Raw genomic sequence first — 14,036 nt, 5'->3', positions numbered from 1 at the left:
CAAGCAGTGAAGTTAAAAGTAGAATTCCAGTTGAATGCCATAAGCTAGCCGCCTAGTAAGCGACCAAGGGTCCATCCATGTTTGAGATCTCATGGAATGCGGGTTCCTCTGTCTACCGCTGTGGAGTGGTGTCAACAGAAGCCCCACCGTGGGGTGTTCCCTCCCGTCAATTCCTCTACTGCTAAAGAGGGGCAGAGTTGTAGACCACAGCCAAGTCTTTTCCATCTCAAATCAACGATGGCCGACGTCAAAGCAAAGGCGGAGGCCCTAGTGCCCAAATTCAAGCTCGGTCGCGTCCTAAACCAAGATCAAGCAGGTCGTCGCATCTCCCTCTATGGTTCTATCGACGACCAGCCAGCTCTACTGATCCTGGAACGGGCTCCATTCCCAACCTCGCAGACCTACCTCACCGATGTTCCCGCCCAGCTCGCACGGATTCAGAATCTGGGCGCAAATGATATCTATCACTGGTTTATGGGCCGTAGCGGCACTGAGACGACCAAACCTGACGACGCCGACTTCTTCGCCGATCTCAAAATCAACCTGATTTACCCATGTACCGAAACGCACGTCAAAAAGTACAGCAAGCAGGGTGTTCGGTTCGTGACGGAGACACCAGATGTTTACAGAGACCACATTCGACCGTATATGCTCAGCAAGAGGGAGGAAGGACGACTCAATTGGGTATTTAACATTATTGAAGGACGCAAGGAGGTAGAAGATGTGATCTACAGAACGAAGCTTGGCGAGGCCGGCGATGAGGGTTTCCTCATGCTGCCAGACCTCAACTGGGACCGCAAGACGCTCGATGCGCTGCACCTGCTAGCGCTGGTCGAACGACGGGATATCTGGTCGCTGAGAGACCTTCGCAAGAAGCACATCCCCTGGCTGCAGCACATGAAGACCCATCTTATCGATGCCACTGTCAAGACGTATCCATCGATCGAGCCGGACCAGCTGAAACTCTATGTGCATTACCAGCCCACATATTACCACTTCCACATTCATATTGTTCATGTCCAGCTCGAAGCGGGGGCCACTCAGGCGACGGGAAAGGCAGTCGGACTCGAGGGTATCATAGAAACGCTGGGCGCAATGGCGGGAGACGACGAGGCGGGTATGGATAGCATTGCTATGAGCTATACGCTAGGAGAGGCAAGTGAGTTGTGGACCGAGATTTTCGAGCCACTCAAGTCTAGCGGCGTAGCTTCTCGATCGCAATAATTAGATCGTTGACGCCAGAACCGTTGGGACAGTCGGTCCACTCGCCACCGTCGCGGATGCAGTAGATTTTGTTATCGAGACGAATAGTGGCGCTCTTCGTCACACCGGCCTATCGATCATATTAGCACGCGCATGGTATTAGAGACGAGTGTGGTATACATCTGCAGTTCTCTTGATGCTATCCCGTAGGAGGCTCAAACCATAGGCACCGTCCTCCCTTACAGCGCAGTCGTTAAGTTGCTGGAAATCGATCGCGGACTCAAGAGCGCAGTCTTCGACGAGGGAGCGTTCGGGGATTTCACTGTAGTCGCGGCTTAGACACATGATGAAGCCGAGGTTGATCTTGGGATCGGGGTAGAGTTCGCGGGCGCAGAGCTCGATGATGTTGCCCATGCATTCTGAAGGGCCATGCATGCAGTCGACACCGTCGTTGGCAGTTGGCCTATGGAGCCGAATTTTAGTCTCATATTAAGATATAGCTGTGTGTCGACATACCGGCCAATGTAAGATAAAGTGAAGTTAACCTTATCATGAACGCGTTGCATCACGGGCAGTACTAGTAGTTCCAGCCCATCCTGGAGATATTGAGCATTTGTTATTTTGCACATAGATGGGTAGGCGTTTACCTTTGCGTCGGGACATTTACTCATGATGTGTGCCTCCAGTGGTACGAGTTTATCGGCAGTATGAACATCGTTGTTCGTGATAGCGACCATCGTTTGGTCAAGTATGGGGTTGAAAGGCTGCCATATCCAGAATGTATAGACAACAGCTATCACGAAGGCTATTGTGAGGGTAGGTCGACTGCGACGGAGGGAACGAGGCGGCGACATGGCTCGTGGAGCAGGGCGTTTCTCATCCATTATATATGAAGCGGTGATAATTAAGTATACTACTCAGGAAGAGAATCCGGGGATGTTAGGTGGAGGAGATGTCGTTATGGGCAGCTGAATGCGCGTCACATTCACATGCGGCTGCATTGTTTATCCGAATTTGGTTAGGGAAACCGTTTTGGGACATGAGCTTCAGTGATTGATAATGCTTTCATACTGTTAATTATATACGCTGTCTAACACCTCCTGCATTGTCTAAAGAGTCGAGTATCGTATCATTTCATACTCCAATTTCTGCTCTTGAAATGCGTCTCAAGTCGGAACTTGAAGATCATCAGTGCATCCTTGATAGTGAGAAGTGCTGCTGTAAGTCAACCGTTTCAGGGGTAACCGGCGGGGCACAGAAAGGCTGATATTTGACCCCGCAGAAAATCGCGTGTGAATCTCTCGATCAATTCCTTGCTTGGTGCATGTATGAGATGAGATGAGATGAGATGCGTTCAATGATATGATATAGATGCCAAACTACTAATCACTGATTACGGCCGCCAATGCCCGATTGTTAAAATAACCACCAAGGCCAGATATATTTAGATCGCGGTTCCACGTCATTGCATCAGGGTGCAGCTTCTCTGCGCTAGCGTCTCCGTTGGATCGTCAACACAGGTGAATAACTTCCACCTTCTCATGACTTGCGATTCATACTTATTCATTCTCACACTCACAGCCTGCCTAGCACACCAGCACTACCTATGAGAGCCCCTGCTACGTTCGTTACTCGATTACACAACCCCTAGCACTATTCTACCGACGACCTACTTCCAATCAAGCTACGTCTGCCTAATGCCGGTATCAGATTCTCTAGAATGATACCCTGAAGTACCTCACATCAACTTCATAAAAACCTACCATTTATATCTTACAGCGATTTTGCTCGAATCATGGCAACCCCTGTATCGATTGAAGAGTTCTTGGAACCCTTGTCTGTCGATATTGACAAGATCAATCGACTATCACAACTGTTTCTCAAGACATTTAAGAAACTTGCCGCTGGCTCCGAGAACCAGTTCTTACCTACGCCCATATCTGAAGCTATTCTACGACCAGAAGCGAAGCGAAAACAAGGCTGGTGAGATATTGTTATTCGAGGATTGAAAAAAGAAAAGAAAATATGGACTGACATATGATGTAGCCACTTAGCCATAGACATGTCAGTTGCTAGCCTTCGAGTTTCACTTTCTCTGATAAATCTAACGTGAGAATAGCGGCGGCACAAACTTGAGAGTGGGTTTTGTCCAACTCGGCAACGAAGCCGCGTCATCTGACCAAGCCAATGGCCATATCACCAACGGATCCGATGACAGTTCTGCCACGAGACATGTGAGTAGGCTTTTGGAGAAGTCCTGGCCCATCGATGAACACCTCAAGAACGAAAATCCGGATAGTCTCTTTCTTTGGATTGGCAAATGCATTGCTGAGGTAGTCCAAGATGGATGCGACACGCTGCACCTACAAAGCGACCAAACATTGCCTCTTGGTGTCACCTTTAGCTTTCCCATGGTTCAGCACTCACTCTCCCAAGCTACGCTTATGCAAATGGGTAAGGGATTCGCCATTTCCCCCGATCAGGATCTGGGTGACCGCCTCACCGATGGATACAACCGTGCAAAGTCACACGAGCTACCTCCTATTCGAGTCGAGGCAATTGCCAATGACTCGGTGTCGACACTCGTCTCATTCATCTTTAACTTCGATGAAGCTTTGAATCGACGTGCTGCCATGGGTCTTATTCTCGGAACAGGCTGCAATGCAACGATTCCGTTGAAGCTGAGCCAGCTGAACCCATCCAAACGCCCAGAGAGTGTTGTTGCCCGACCGGAGGAGAGGGCAGAGGATGTCAAGATTGCGGTCAATACTGAATGGAGCATCAACGGTACTGCACCTCCCTTACACGAAGTTGGGTTGGTCAGCCAATGGGACAAAACATTGGACATTCAAGGTGAGTTGAATGGCTTCCAGCCACTCGAATTCATGACGGCAGGCCGTTACCTGGGCGAACTCGGACGAATTATGCTGGTCGACTACTTGACGGAACACTTGGGTATTGATGCAGGAACGTTGCCTCAGAGCCTGCTGCAACAGCACAACCTTACAACAACGTTCTTGAGTCACTTCAAACCCCTCCGACCCTCGGCTCTTGTCGCTATGCTACAGCAAGAGTTCCCCGAATCGACAGGATCGCCGCCGTTCGAGTGGACCGAGGACCTTGCCACGGCAGTATATCGAATTGCCAAGGCTATTGAGGTTCGAGCGGCTGGCATTGTGGCAGCAGCCACACTGGCTTTGTTGACATTGGCCGAAGAAGTTCCAAGTGAAGGGTCAAAGGCATTGGATCGGGATTACGAACTCGGTGTAGGTTACACCGGGGGATGCATTGTTCACTTTCAGGATTACCTGCAGGATTGCCAGAACTTTTTGGACCAGCTCCTGCGCGAACGATTCGGCGAGGCGAGCCCGTTACGAGTCGTACTCAGCCCGTGTCACGATGGAGGCGTTACGGGAGCGGGCATTCTTGTGGCTGCAGCGTCTCAGAGCAAGACGATAGAATAGTTGCAGGTTTGGGTTGCATACTGCATTGGGGTGTTTGGGGGGCGGCTGGACCGCTTCGGTAATTGATCAGTCAGTCCAACTTGCAGATGGTGGGTATTTGCATCTGTCTGGGGTGGTTCATGAACATGAGCATGGGTGGCTGTAAGCCGGGGTTAATGAAAGGAGGGGAAGGGGGAGAGGCTTGAGATAAGGTAAACCTGACGATTGATTATTGACTGGTTTATAGAAATGATAACTATTCTCACGAGTTTAGTTGTATGTTTTGAATATGTGCCTTTCATTGAAGAGTGCTAACCACTCGTAGCAATAGATTTTACCAGCAACTCTATCTAATTGAAATTGGCGGAGTTTCCGACTTACAACTACAACCACAACTACAACACCAACTGACCCCCTCCACACCGTAGTCTTGCTCGCGTGCAGGTGACTCGTCTCCTCCTGTGATGGTCCCGCATAACGGCCGGCAGAGATAGTCATAATCCTCTGCCTGACTCACACCTACACTCGCACCGAGAAACCTTTTGTGGAAGATACCGCATTTCTAATCCTCCACTGACAATGCATCTATTATAGGCAGTCCGAGTCGGGAATATCCCGATGATCTTTGCGGGGCCACTTCCTGGGTGTATCCGCCGCAAAGTCTGCGATCACGACAGTGAGACTCCACTCTTTTCTACATGGTCCCCCAACCTATTTCCTTAAAAAGGTTCTGTCGGATCCTTCTATTTTATTGCAATCTTTCCCTCTCTTCTCCTTCTCCTTCGTTGGTTCCAAACAAGACTTCCTGCCGAAGTTATTAAGCCGCCGTGATGACTCCGGTCTCGGACCCCGGCCGTGCCGCTCCCACTCCCGCTCCGGTACCTGTTCCGGTACGGACCAATTCTCGGAGCAGCGACAGTGACGGCAGTGTCGTTGATCCAGCAGAATTCGAAAATCTTTCGAGATCTTTGACGACTGGTGCTCACTTCCTGCAGCCTGAATCATTAGAGAGTGCAATGCTAAGGCCTTCTTCTTATAAGGCTAGCCATTACCTTCACGATGAGGAGCAGGAGGGAGTGATCAGTGAGGCTGAAGGTGAAGGTGAAGATGAAGATGAGAGTGAGATCTCTGAGGACTTGGATAATGTGCGCCCCCATGAAGAGACTCCTCTTATAAGTCACAGTCGACGCCATTCTATTACAGCAAGATCAACAACTTCTGCTGTAGCGGAGATAGACACACCGTTTCTCAACAACACATCTCCAACACGGTTCTGGTTCATCTTCTCCCAGATTCTGACAGCATACTTCATATCTTGCTTTGACGGAACAATCATGGCTTCATCGCATCCTGTCATTACATCATACTTTAACGCCTCAAACTCCGCATCGTGGCTTTCCACAGCCTTCCTCCTCACTTCATCTGCCTTCCAACCTTTACTGGGTCGGCTCTCTGATGCTCTAGGCCGAAAGCCGCTCTTTGTAGGAGCCCTGGGCATCTTTGCAGCCGCAACGACATGGTGTGCTCTTGCAAACAGCATCGAGAGCTTTATTCTCGGACGAGCCTTTTGCGGAATCGGCGCTGGCGGTGTCATGACCATTGGTTCCATCATTGTGTCAGACCTTGTCCCCATTGAGAACCGTGGCGTGTACCAGTCATACATAAACATGAACTATGGTGTTGGTTCAAGTCTGGGTGCCGCTGCAGGAGGCGCAATGGCTGATTATCTTGGCTGGAGATGGGAGTTTGGAGTTCAGATTCCGCCACTATTGATTTGCATGGTTGTTGCATGGATTGCCATCCCAGATGATCTGGGTATCCAGGGCGAGAGAAAGGGGGTGTGGCAGGCTCTTAAAGAATTCGACATCAGGGGCTCGTTGCTCTTGACTACCGCTATTACATTTGTGATTCTGGGCCTGAATCTTGGAGGCAATGTCCTTCCATGTAAGTCGACACCGAATTCTACGCTGACAGTGACTAACATGCATCTTTCAGGGTCACACCCCTTTGTCATTGCAAGTCTTGCTATATTCACCATCACATTCCCCGTGTTCTTATGGGTCGAGTCCTGGGTCCATAAACCGATCATGCCCCTTCATCTCTTGAACCGACAGCCTCGTGGAAACATGATCTTCTCGAATGTTATTGCTGCTATTGTCGCCAACTCAATTCTCTTCAACATGTAAGTCATTCCCCTTTGTATAACAAGAGACTTGTGCTTTTTGATGGGACTGTAGGATATCTGTTGCTGATAGAGGTGCGATGTGGCGCTCCTTGTGGGCAACTCGTTTCTGATACACAGCAGCATTTTCCGTATCTCATTGCTCACTGTGTTCTCAATTACCTACTAGCAGCCTGGATCGTCTCCTACAGCTTGAAACTGCTCTTTAGTATCCTATTGCTAACATGTCATACAGTCCACTATATTTTCAGGCTGTCCTCCTCACATCTGCCACCTCTTCTGGTCTCCGCCTCATTATCCCGACAATCGCCGCCTCTTCAACCGGTGCTTTTGTTGGTTTTGCCGTGACTTGGACCGGCCGCTTGAAGTGGCCTGTCTTGAGTGGTACTATTTGCATACTCATCGGCACTATAGGCCTGGTCTTCCTTCAGCGTGACCTCCCATCTTGGGTTTATCTCTTCATCCTTCTCCCTTCCTCGATTGGACAGGGATTCCAATTCCCAGGAACATTCATGGCGATATTGGCTGCATCTCCGCAAGCCGAGCAAGCTGTTGTGACATCTACACTCATGCTGTGGCGAAGTCTCGGCCAGGTACTTGGCATTGCAAGTAGCTCGCTTGTTGTCCAGAATGCTCTGCTCCATTATCTCAGACAGTACGTCACAGGAGAAGGTCGTGATGAGATTATTCGTCGTGTGAGAGAGTCGGTTGAGGAGGTGGCCAAGCTTGAGCCCAAGTACCGAGAACAGGTCATCGTGAGTTATGAAGCCGCGCTGCGGCTCACATTCATCACTTGTGCCGTGTTTGCATTTGCCTCTGTGGTGATGGTCTGGCCGATCAAGCTTCCTCGTCTTGGTGTGAGAAAGCACAAATAAACTCGAAAACATATATCAAGTCAAGATGAATTAAAAGGACGAACGGACAAGATAGTAAGTATACAAGCGTAATGCCTAGCGGACAGATTGTTAGATTAGACCCAGATATGCTAGCCTCGACTGAGCCCCTATTTATACACCATTAATAACACATCAATTAATGAATCCCGTTAACTCCAGATGCCATGAGCGCGTCCAGCTCTTCCTTTGCATTTCTATAACTTTCCTGTGCTTCTCTCTCACGTCGGTTAACGAAACCGACTTCCTCGCGTAGAGCGCTTAGTCTTCGCTCGATAGCCACGTCCTCCGAGATGGCCAGCGTCTTAAAACCAGCCAGGGCAACACGTGCCTTCTCCAAAGCCTCGGAGGCATCGACCATCTTATCACGAAGCATCTTCTGCCGCTTCTGATAACCACCGAGGTGAAGTGATAGCTTCTTCTCTAGCTTAGCGCCTGCTTCAGCAGAAGCCATGATGGAGTCTTGAACAGCCTGGATAACAGTTAGTATAAAGGTTCACTTCTGCAGCTCATCGAAACTTACATCGAATGCGACCTTCATGACCGCCCCTTGCTCTTCCTCATCATCGTTGTAACAGCCCAGACCGAGGAGTAGCGAGCTGTTTGCGCGTGCTTCGAATGCGGTCTGAATATCCTCGAACTTAGGAAGGGGTTTCGTTTCGGACATGATCAACAGACGAGCCTCCGCGAGTGCATCGTCGTCGATTTGTTGAAGAGGCTTAGGGGCGCCACTGACTTGGCCACCAGCGACAGGATATTTCATCGCATCATTCGCCATGAGGTTCGCTGATTCCTTGGCAATAAGAGACTCAGCAACATCTGAAATACTGGTGGCCTGTTTCAATAAACTGGGCAGATCGATATGAACCGGTCTGGGGAGGTTCTTCTGCATAACTTGAGTTCGCCTGCGAAATTCGAGGGCTTCTTCGGCTGCTTGCCTCTCACGTGCTCGGCGGTCCCGCTCTGCAGCATCTTCCTCAGTCATCTCATCAACTAGCATAGCCTCCTTCTCTTCCTCAGGGATATCGAACTCCCATTCAGTATCTTTTGGTCTGGGAAGAGAGGCCAGACCTGACTTAAGCTGGGTGCGCAAAGCCATATCTCTCATCCTGATGTCTCTGGGTGTAGCTGAAACCATCGACATTCCCCCGTCTTGGTTCAAAGATAGCGTGTCTCTGGGTGTTCTCATGGGCGTTTGACCAGGTCGACCAGGCGTGGCTCCCACGCCATCTGCCCGCACAGGTGTGGCCATTGGGTTTGGCGTGGAAATGATCTGCTTTCGAGGAGCGATGCCATCGAAACCAGTAGAGGCTGCGCCTACATGGAGCGGGGCGTTCTCACCACCGAGAAGGACAGAATTTGTGTCGTTGAGCGCTCGAATATTTCGGATTTCGTTTGCAATGTGATCTTCTTGTTCAGGGGCTCTTGGTGTTCGAATGGGGGTAGCGGAGTTCAGAGTAGAATATGTGCTGACAAGTCCTCGAGTAGCGTCGTTCTCACTCTCCTTTGCTCTCAAATTGGCAGCCTCACCCATCCTACCCATCTTGACGATATCCTCCAACTCACCCTCGCTGACTTGGGGAGCGGGCAAAACCAGGCCACGACGCTTACTGCTCTGCTCCGCCTCTCGGATCTTCTGTAGCTGACCAGCCTTCAGAGCAGCCTTGTATGATTCCGACGCCCCATCCTTATCTGTCTTCTTTCGCTTCCGGTCGTTGTCGTCCTCGCCCTCACCCTTGCGCTTGTTGGCCAGCTGTTGTTTCCGGGGATCAAAAGCTGCGCGTTGCGCCTCATTCTGCACCATTTCTTCTGATGTATCGTAGAAGCCAGGGAGCGCTTTTCTCTCGAAAGGAATATCGGCGTTGTAATCCATCTCACCCTTTTTCCTGGATGTGACCTTAATGTTAATTCCAGCTGTCTTGAGCTCTCGTCTCTTCTGTAGAGCAGCAAGACGTCGCGACTCCTCTTGTTGACGCTCTCGGGCTTTTCTCTTGGCCTTTTTACCCTGCGTATTGGCCAAGCGGGCTCGAGCCTCACTCAACATCTCCTTTTCGTCCTCGTCGAGATCGATAGTGTCGGGTCGCGCAGGCTTCGTCTCAGGATCGGGATCTAACTCGCCCGGTCGGAGTCTTCGAACATCATCGGCGCTGGGGGCTTGCGTTTCGCCTCCATCTGGGCCCATCAGCCCAAGGCTGGATGATTCCTTCGCTTCGGCTTCATCGAGGAGCTTCTGGTATCGTTCGAGGCACTGGTTTGCTGTTCGGCCGACAATAGGAGCGATCGTGCGCCACTGGGTGGGCATGATCTTGGCGAGATGGAGGAGTCTCTCATCTTCCTCCTTGCTCCATTCGATCTTTTTGATGCTTGGGTCGAGCCATTCGTTCCATCTGGCTTTGCACTGCTTGGGCGTCTTGCGCGCCAGCAGCGATGAGACACGCGCCCACTGATTCAGGCCATACTTGGAGACGGAAGCCTTGAGGATTTCGTCCTCAATGTTGGTCCAAACGCCTCCTTTGACGACGGGCATCGCGGCGGTGTTGGCTAAGGCGCTTTTGATAATGGTTGAATACAATGGAGCCTGGACTATGCTGCGAAACACGCTTCTTGAAAATATCCAGGTTCCATCTACAGCGCGCAATTGTTGCTGACTCAGGCGGACGGGGGTTATGATTGGATGAATGTTAAGCTCTATAAGCCCCACAGTTGCGAAGGAGCCCGTTCCTCAAGAGAACATAAAACCTCTGACGTTAAATGAGGGTATCAGAATAAGCTGACCTAAAACTCTACTTGAATCCACTAGATTTGCGAAAATGTTTTTTTTATCACTCAGGATAAAGGTCCTAAGCTTTCTTGCCTCCCCTTTCCTCGAGCGCAGGCTGAACTATCACTCTTCCCCGAGGGAAATGCAATTGTCGTAACCACTAGTGATGTCGTCCTAGGGAGATCTGAGCTGTTCCCTTTAGAAGGAATCATTTTCGGGGATCTCAGTATCAAAGTTGGAAATATCGATGCGTTGCGCTCTTGGGTACCTATCCAATGATGGGTTTCGCCAATTGGCTGCGACCGTGTATCATGACATTCATCAAACAGCATCCCCCAACGTCTATACGACCGAAGTCATGATAACCGAGGACAAATTCTTTTATGTATTCGTCAATGACCAGGCACGAGCTTTCGACATTCAGCAATGAAACCTATTGGATGAAGAGCTATTTGCTAAACTGTAAGTGGCTCTGGAATATACAGAGAGTGCGAAAAGGATTATCGTCTTGCTTCTTTCTGTCTGAATATTTGGTGGTTAAATCCGAGATAAAGCAGTAAGCAGGCTAATCACTAACTACTTAACTATCATAGTAGGAGTAGCAGGTTTGTAGGCACCTTTGCAACACGCGGTCATCGACTCAGGCAGATTTATAATATGATCTTCTTCCATCCCACGCGCTTGTTTCCTGTTGATGCCGGACTTTGCGGAGTCGGTTGGATCAAAACCCGAAACCCGATGCGATTCGATGCCACACTTTCAGGATTCAGGAGCAGTAGCCTATCAGATCAAGCCAGCGAGAGACCAACGAGCCACGCCAGCACCCATGATAGCTGTTAGCTTATCAGATACTGCCAGATCCCAGCCTGCATGGTATGCATAGGACGCAGGGAGTGCGTCATTCATTTATCTATCTCGACAAAGGTGCCAGAGAAGCAAATCTGGCATGAATCGAGTGATGCCGTGATGGGCCCGGCAATGGCGCCAGTATAACGTGATTGAGTATCAGAATCACCAATGCATTAACGTATATAGGCGACAGCAACTCAGAGATTGACAACTGTAAAAAGGAAAAGCCCATCCATGGCTTATCAGGTCTTAAAACGATCGTGTTTCGTCTAGCTCTGGGGCAATTGGCATGGCCCAACGTGGATAGCATGGATGTTGGACTCCACAACACCATCCTAGCACTTGGACTCATCATGTATCCGCAAGAGAGCTCCCCAAATGCGCCTAGATCATACATTATTAATCCTCCCCAGACCAGATCCCTTCTTCGTCACACTTATCTCATGCCAGTTGCAAGCGACACAACCCTCTCGCTTGTTTTCACTTCTGAGACATGCAAAATATAGTCCTTATTATCCTTTGAAAGACTCGTCCATCTCTCGATTCCCCCTTGGCCATGCCCTAGAAACGTCGTGATTGAATACAGGCTTCACTGGCCATCATTTTGCTGCGCGCAGCACTTCACCGTCTCCGACCCGAACCGACGAAACTTGTCCCCCTTGCGCGCTAGGAAACCATGGCGAAAAATGATAGTATTCACGAGGAGGAGTCTGCGATCCTAGACGAAGCAACACGTTTGCTGCCTACCAGCTCCGAAGCTCGCGATGCAGATAGTGAAACATCTTCTACAACTCCCGCTTGGGATTCGTTCAAGGACTTTGAAGGCCTACCCTGGTGGCGGCAACCATCGGTAGGCGCCTAGACGTTGTTCAAAGCCGTATTGTTCAGCTCTGACCTTGCTTGCAGGTTTATTGGCTGCTTGGTCCATATATCATTTTCACCCTTGCCTTTGGAGGTGTAATGGTTCCCAAACTTGACCTGTAAGCTTCCGTTGCTTGCAATATGTAGAATTTCTTTACTTACCAGCCTATGCGATAAGAATCCTTCAGCTCGTTTGCAGGCAGTATTTCGCAGATGAACACAGCCGTAATCCAGACGCAGTCTTCCAGCCTGTTCTTCTTGGGTCTGAAAATCCCCAATGCGATGTCCCCGAAGTGCAAGCAAACGTGGCAAAATTCATGCTGGTCATGAATTTGTTCACTGGCATTCTAAGTGCCATAGTCGCACCGAAAATCGGCCATTTATCTGATCGATATGGTCGTACACGGCTTATGGCTCTAGCTTCTGTTGGTGGAATCTTGGCCGAATTCATCACTATCCTAGTTGCCCGATACCCCGATGTTATTAGCTATCGCTGGCTGCTTCTAGGTAGTGTCTTTGATGGTATGACGGGATCGTTCACTACGGGAAGTATTATGACACAGTCTTACACAAGTGACTGCACCCCTCCTTCAAAACGCGCCGTGTCTATGGGCTACGTGCATGCGTGTCTGTTCACGGGACTTGCTTTTGGTCCTCTTCTTGCAGGCTTCTTCGTCAAGTGGACTGGTAGTTTGTTATCTATTTTCTATGTTGTCATGGGATGTCACATTGGTTTCATGCTCTTTGTCTGGCTTGTTGTTCCAGAGTCCTTGTCTCAAAGGAAACAATTGGTAGCGCGGGAGAAGTACGCAAAGGACCAGGAGTTGCAATCTCCTGTCTCGCCATCATGGGTGAATACCCTTCGAACAGCAAACCCCCTCGCTCCTCTCAAGGCTCTCTATCCTACTGGCCCTGGCACATCGCCGGCTCTTCGTCGAAATTTGATCGCTCTTGCGATCAATGATACCATCATCCTCGGAGCAAGCATGGCCGCAGGTGCTGTCATTGTTCTCTACTGCGGACGGACGTACCACTGGGACCTCTTAGAAAAGTCGGGGTTTGTGTCTCTTCTCTCACTTGTTCGCGTCGTGGTCCTTATGGGAATATACCCTGTTATCAACTACTTTGGCCGCATCCGCCCAGCAGCTCGTCGTCGTCGCGAGTCCGGTGTGGCTGCCATCGAAAGGAACCGTGGGGCAGACGAGCTTGACGTCCTGATCCTGAGAATTGCTTTGACTTCAGATGTTATTGGGTCTCTTGGATATGTATTTGCCCGTTCATCGCGAGTGTTTGTCGTGAGCGGTATGATGACCGCTGTCGGGGGTCTTGGGAGTGCAACTGGGCAAGCTATGATCACCAAGCATGTACCTTCTGAAAGAGTTGGCCAGTTGCTCGGAGCAATCGGCATGATGCATGCGCTTGCGCGAGTGTTAGGGCCAGTCTTGTTTAATGGAGTGTATGCCCTTACGGTTGGGCGTTTTGACCAGGGTATTTTTGTCCTGCTGGCAAGCGTATTTGGATTCGCACTTGTGGTAAGCTTTGCTATAAAGCCATATGGTAAGTCAAACCTGGCTTTATAGTCTGACTCTGAGACTAACGAATTATAGTCGTATGGGAAGATGAGCCTGAAGATGAACGGCAGCCTCTCAATCAGACAGAGGAAGCTTTCACGGTCCCAGATGGCCAAGTTCCTCTCGATGAGGAAGATCAGGTCAGATTCTAAGAAATGCCCGACTCTTCAGTAGAAGCGATTTTCTTTTGTTGGTTTCATGTTACAGTACAAAGGTGCTCAGGTCGCCGTGATTGGTAACTCTTGTACAATAGTATCAGGCAACTCTTTAGAT

At 49.9% G+C, this 14,036-nt stretch overlaps 6 protein-coding genes; 4 read left to right on the top strand and 2 right to left on the bottom strand.

Moving 5' to 3' along the window:
- Nucleotides 1–237: 237 nt before the first annotated feature.
- Nucleotides 238–1,224, top strand: FFUJ_04690 (related to histidine triad protein member; the record flags this gene model as incomplete). Its single annotated transcript, XM_023571994.1, has 1 exon — nucleotides 238–1,224. The coding sequence occupies one exon, from the start codon at nucleotides 238–240 to the stop codon at nucleotides 1,222–1,224; it is 987 nt and encodes a 328-aa protein (XP_023426207.1).
- A 138-nt stretch (nucleotides 1,225–1,362) lies between these two features.
- Nucleotides 1,363–2,087, bottom strand: FFUJ_04691 (uncharacterized protein; the record flags this gene model as incomplete). XM_023571993.1 has 2 exons in its annotated part: nucleotides 1,363–1,666; nucleotides 1,720–2,087. The coding sequence occupies 2 exons, from the start codon at nucleotides 2,085–2,087 to the stop codon at nucleotides 1,363–1,365; spliced, it is 672 nt and encodes a 223-aa protein (XP_023426206.1).
- Nucleotides 2,088–2,998: 911 nt separating this feature from the next.
- On the top strand, nucleotides 2,999–4,667 carry FFUJ_04692 (probable hexokinase; the record flags this gene model as incomplete). XM_023571992.1 has 3 exons in its annotated part: nucleotides 2,999–3,186; nucleotides 3,250–3,267; nucleotides 3,323–4,667. The coding sequence occupies 3 exons, from the start codon at nucleotides 2,999–3,001 to the stop codon at nucleotides 4,665–4,667; spliced, it is 1,551 nt and encodes a 516-aa protein (XP_023426205.1).
- Nucleotides 4,668–5,476: 809 nt separating this feature from the next.
- FFUJ_04693 (related to multidrug resistance protein fnx1) lies at nucleotides 5,477–7,703 on the top strand (the record flags this gene model as incomplete). XM_023571991.1 has 3 exons in its annotated part: nucleotides 5,477–6,590; nucleotides 6,642–6,828; nucleotides 7,064–7,703. The coding sequence occupies 3 exons, from the start codon at nucleotides 5,477–5,479 to the stop codon at nucleotides 7,701–7,703; spliced, it is 1,941 nt and encodes a 646-aa protein (XP_023426204.1).
- Nucleotides 7,704–7,860: 157 nt separating this feature from the next.
- Nucleotides 7,861–10,248, bottom strand: FFUJ_04694 (related to myb-related protein cdc5; the record flags this gene model as incomplete). XM_023571990.1 has 2 exons in its annotated part: nucleotides 7,861–8,193; nucleotides 8,245–10,248. 2 exons carry the CDS (start codon nucleotides 10,246–10,248, stop codon nucleotides 7,861–7,863), a joined length of 2,337 nt encoding a protein of 778 aa, XP_023426203.1.
- A 1,759-nt stretch (nucleotides 10,249–12,007) lies between these two features.
- On the top strand, nucleotides 12,008–13,915 carry FFUJ_04695 (related to tetracycline-efflux transporter; the record flags this gene model as incomplete). XM_023571989.1 has 4 exons in its annotated part: nucleotides 12,008–12,181; nucleotides 12,238–12,311; nucleotides 12,371–13,749; nucleotides 13,800–13,915. The coding sequence occupies 4 exons, from the start codon at nucleotides 12,008–12,010 to the stop codon at nucleotides 13,913–13,915; spliced, it is 1,743 nt and encodes a 580-aa protein (XP_023426202.1).
- Nucleotides 13,916–14,036: the final 121 nt, after the last annotated feature.

The sequence above is a fragment of the Fusarium fujikuroi genome, chromosome FFUJ_chr02 (assembly GCF_900079805.1).
Source record: "Fusarium fujikuroi IMI 58289 draft genome, chromosome FFUJ_chr02".
Taxonomy (NCBI): domain Eukaryota; kingdom Fungi; phylum Ascomycota; class Sordariomycetes; order Hypocreales; family Nectriaceae; genus Fusarium; species Fusarium fujikuroi.
Note: the sequence above shows the minus strand (reverse complement) of the source record. Positions and strands in the feature narration are given on the sequence as shown.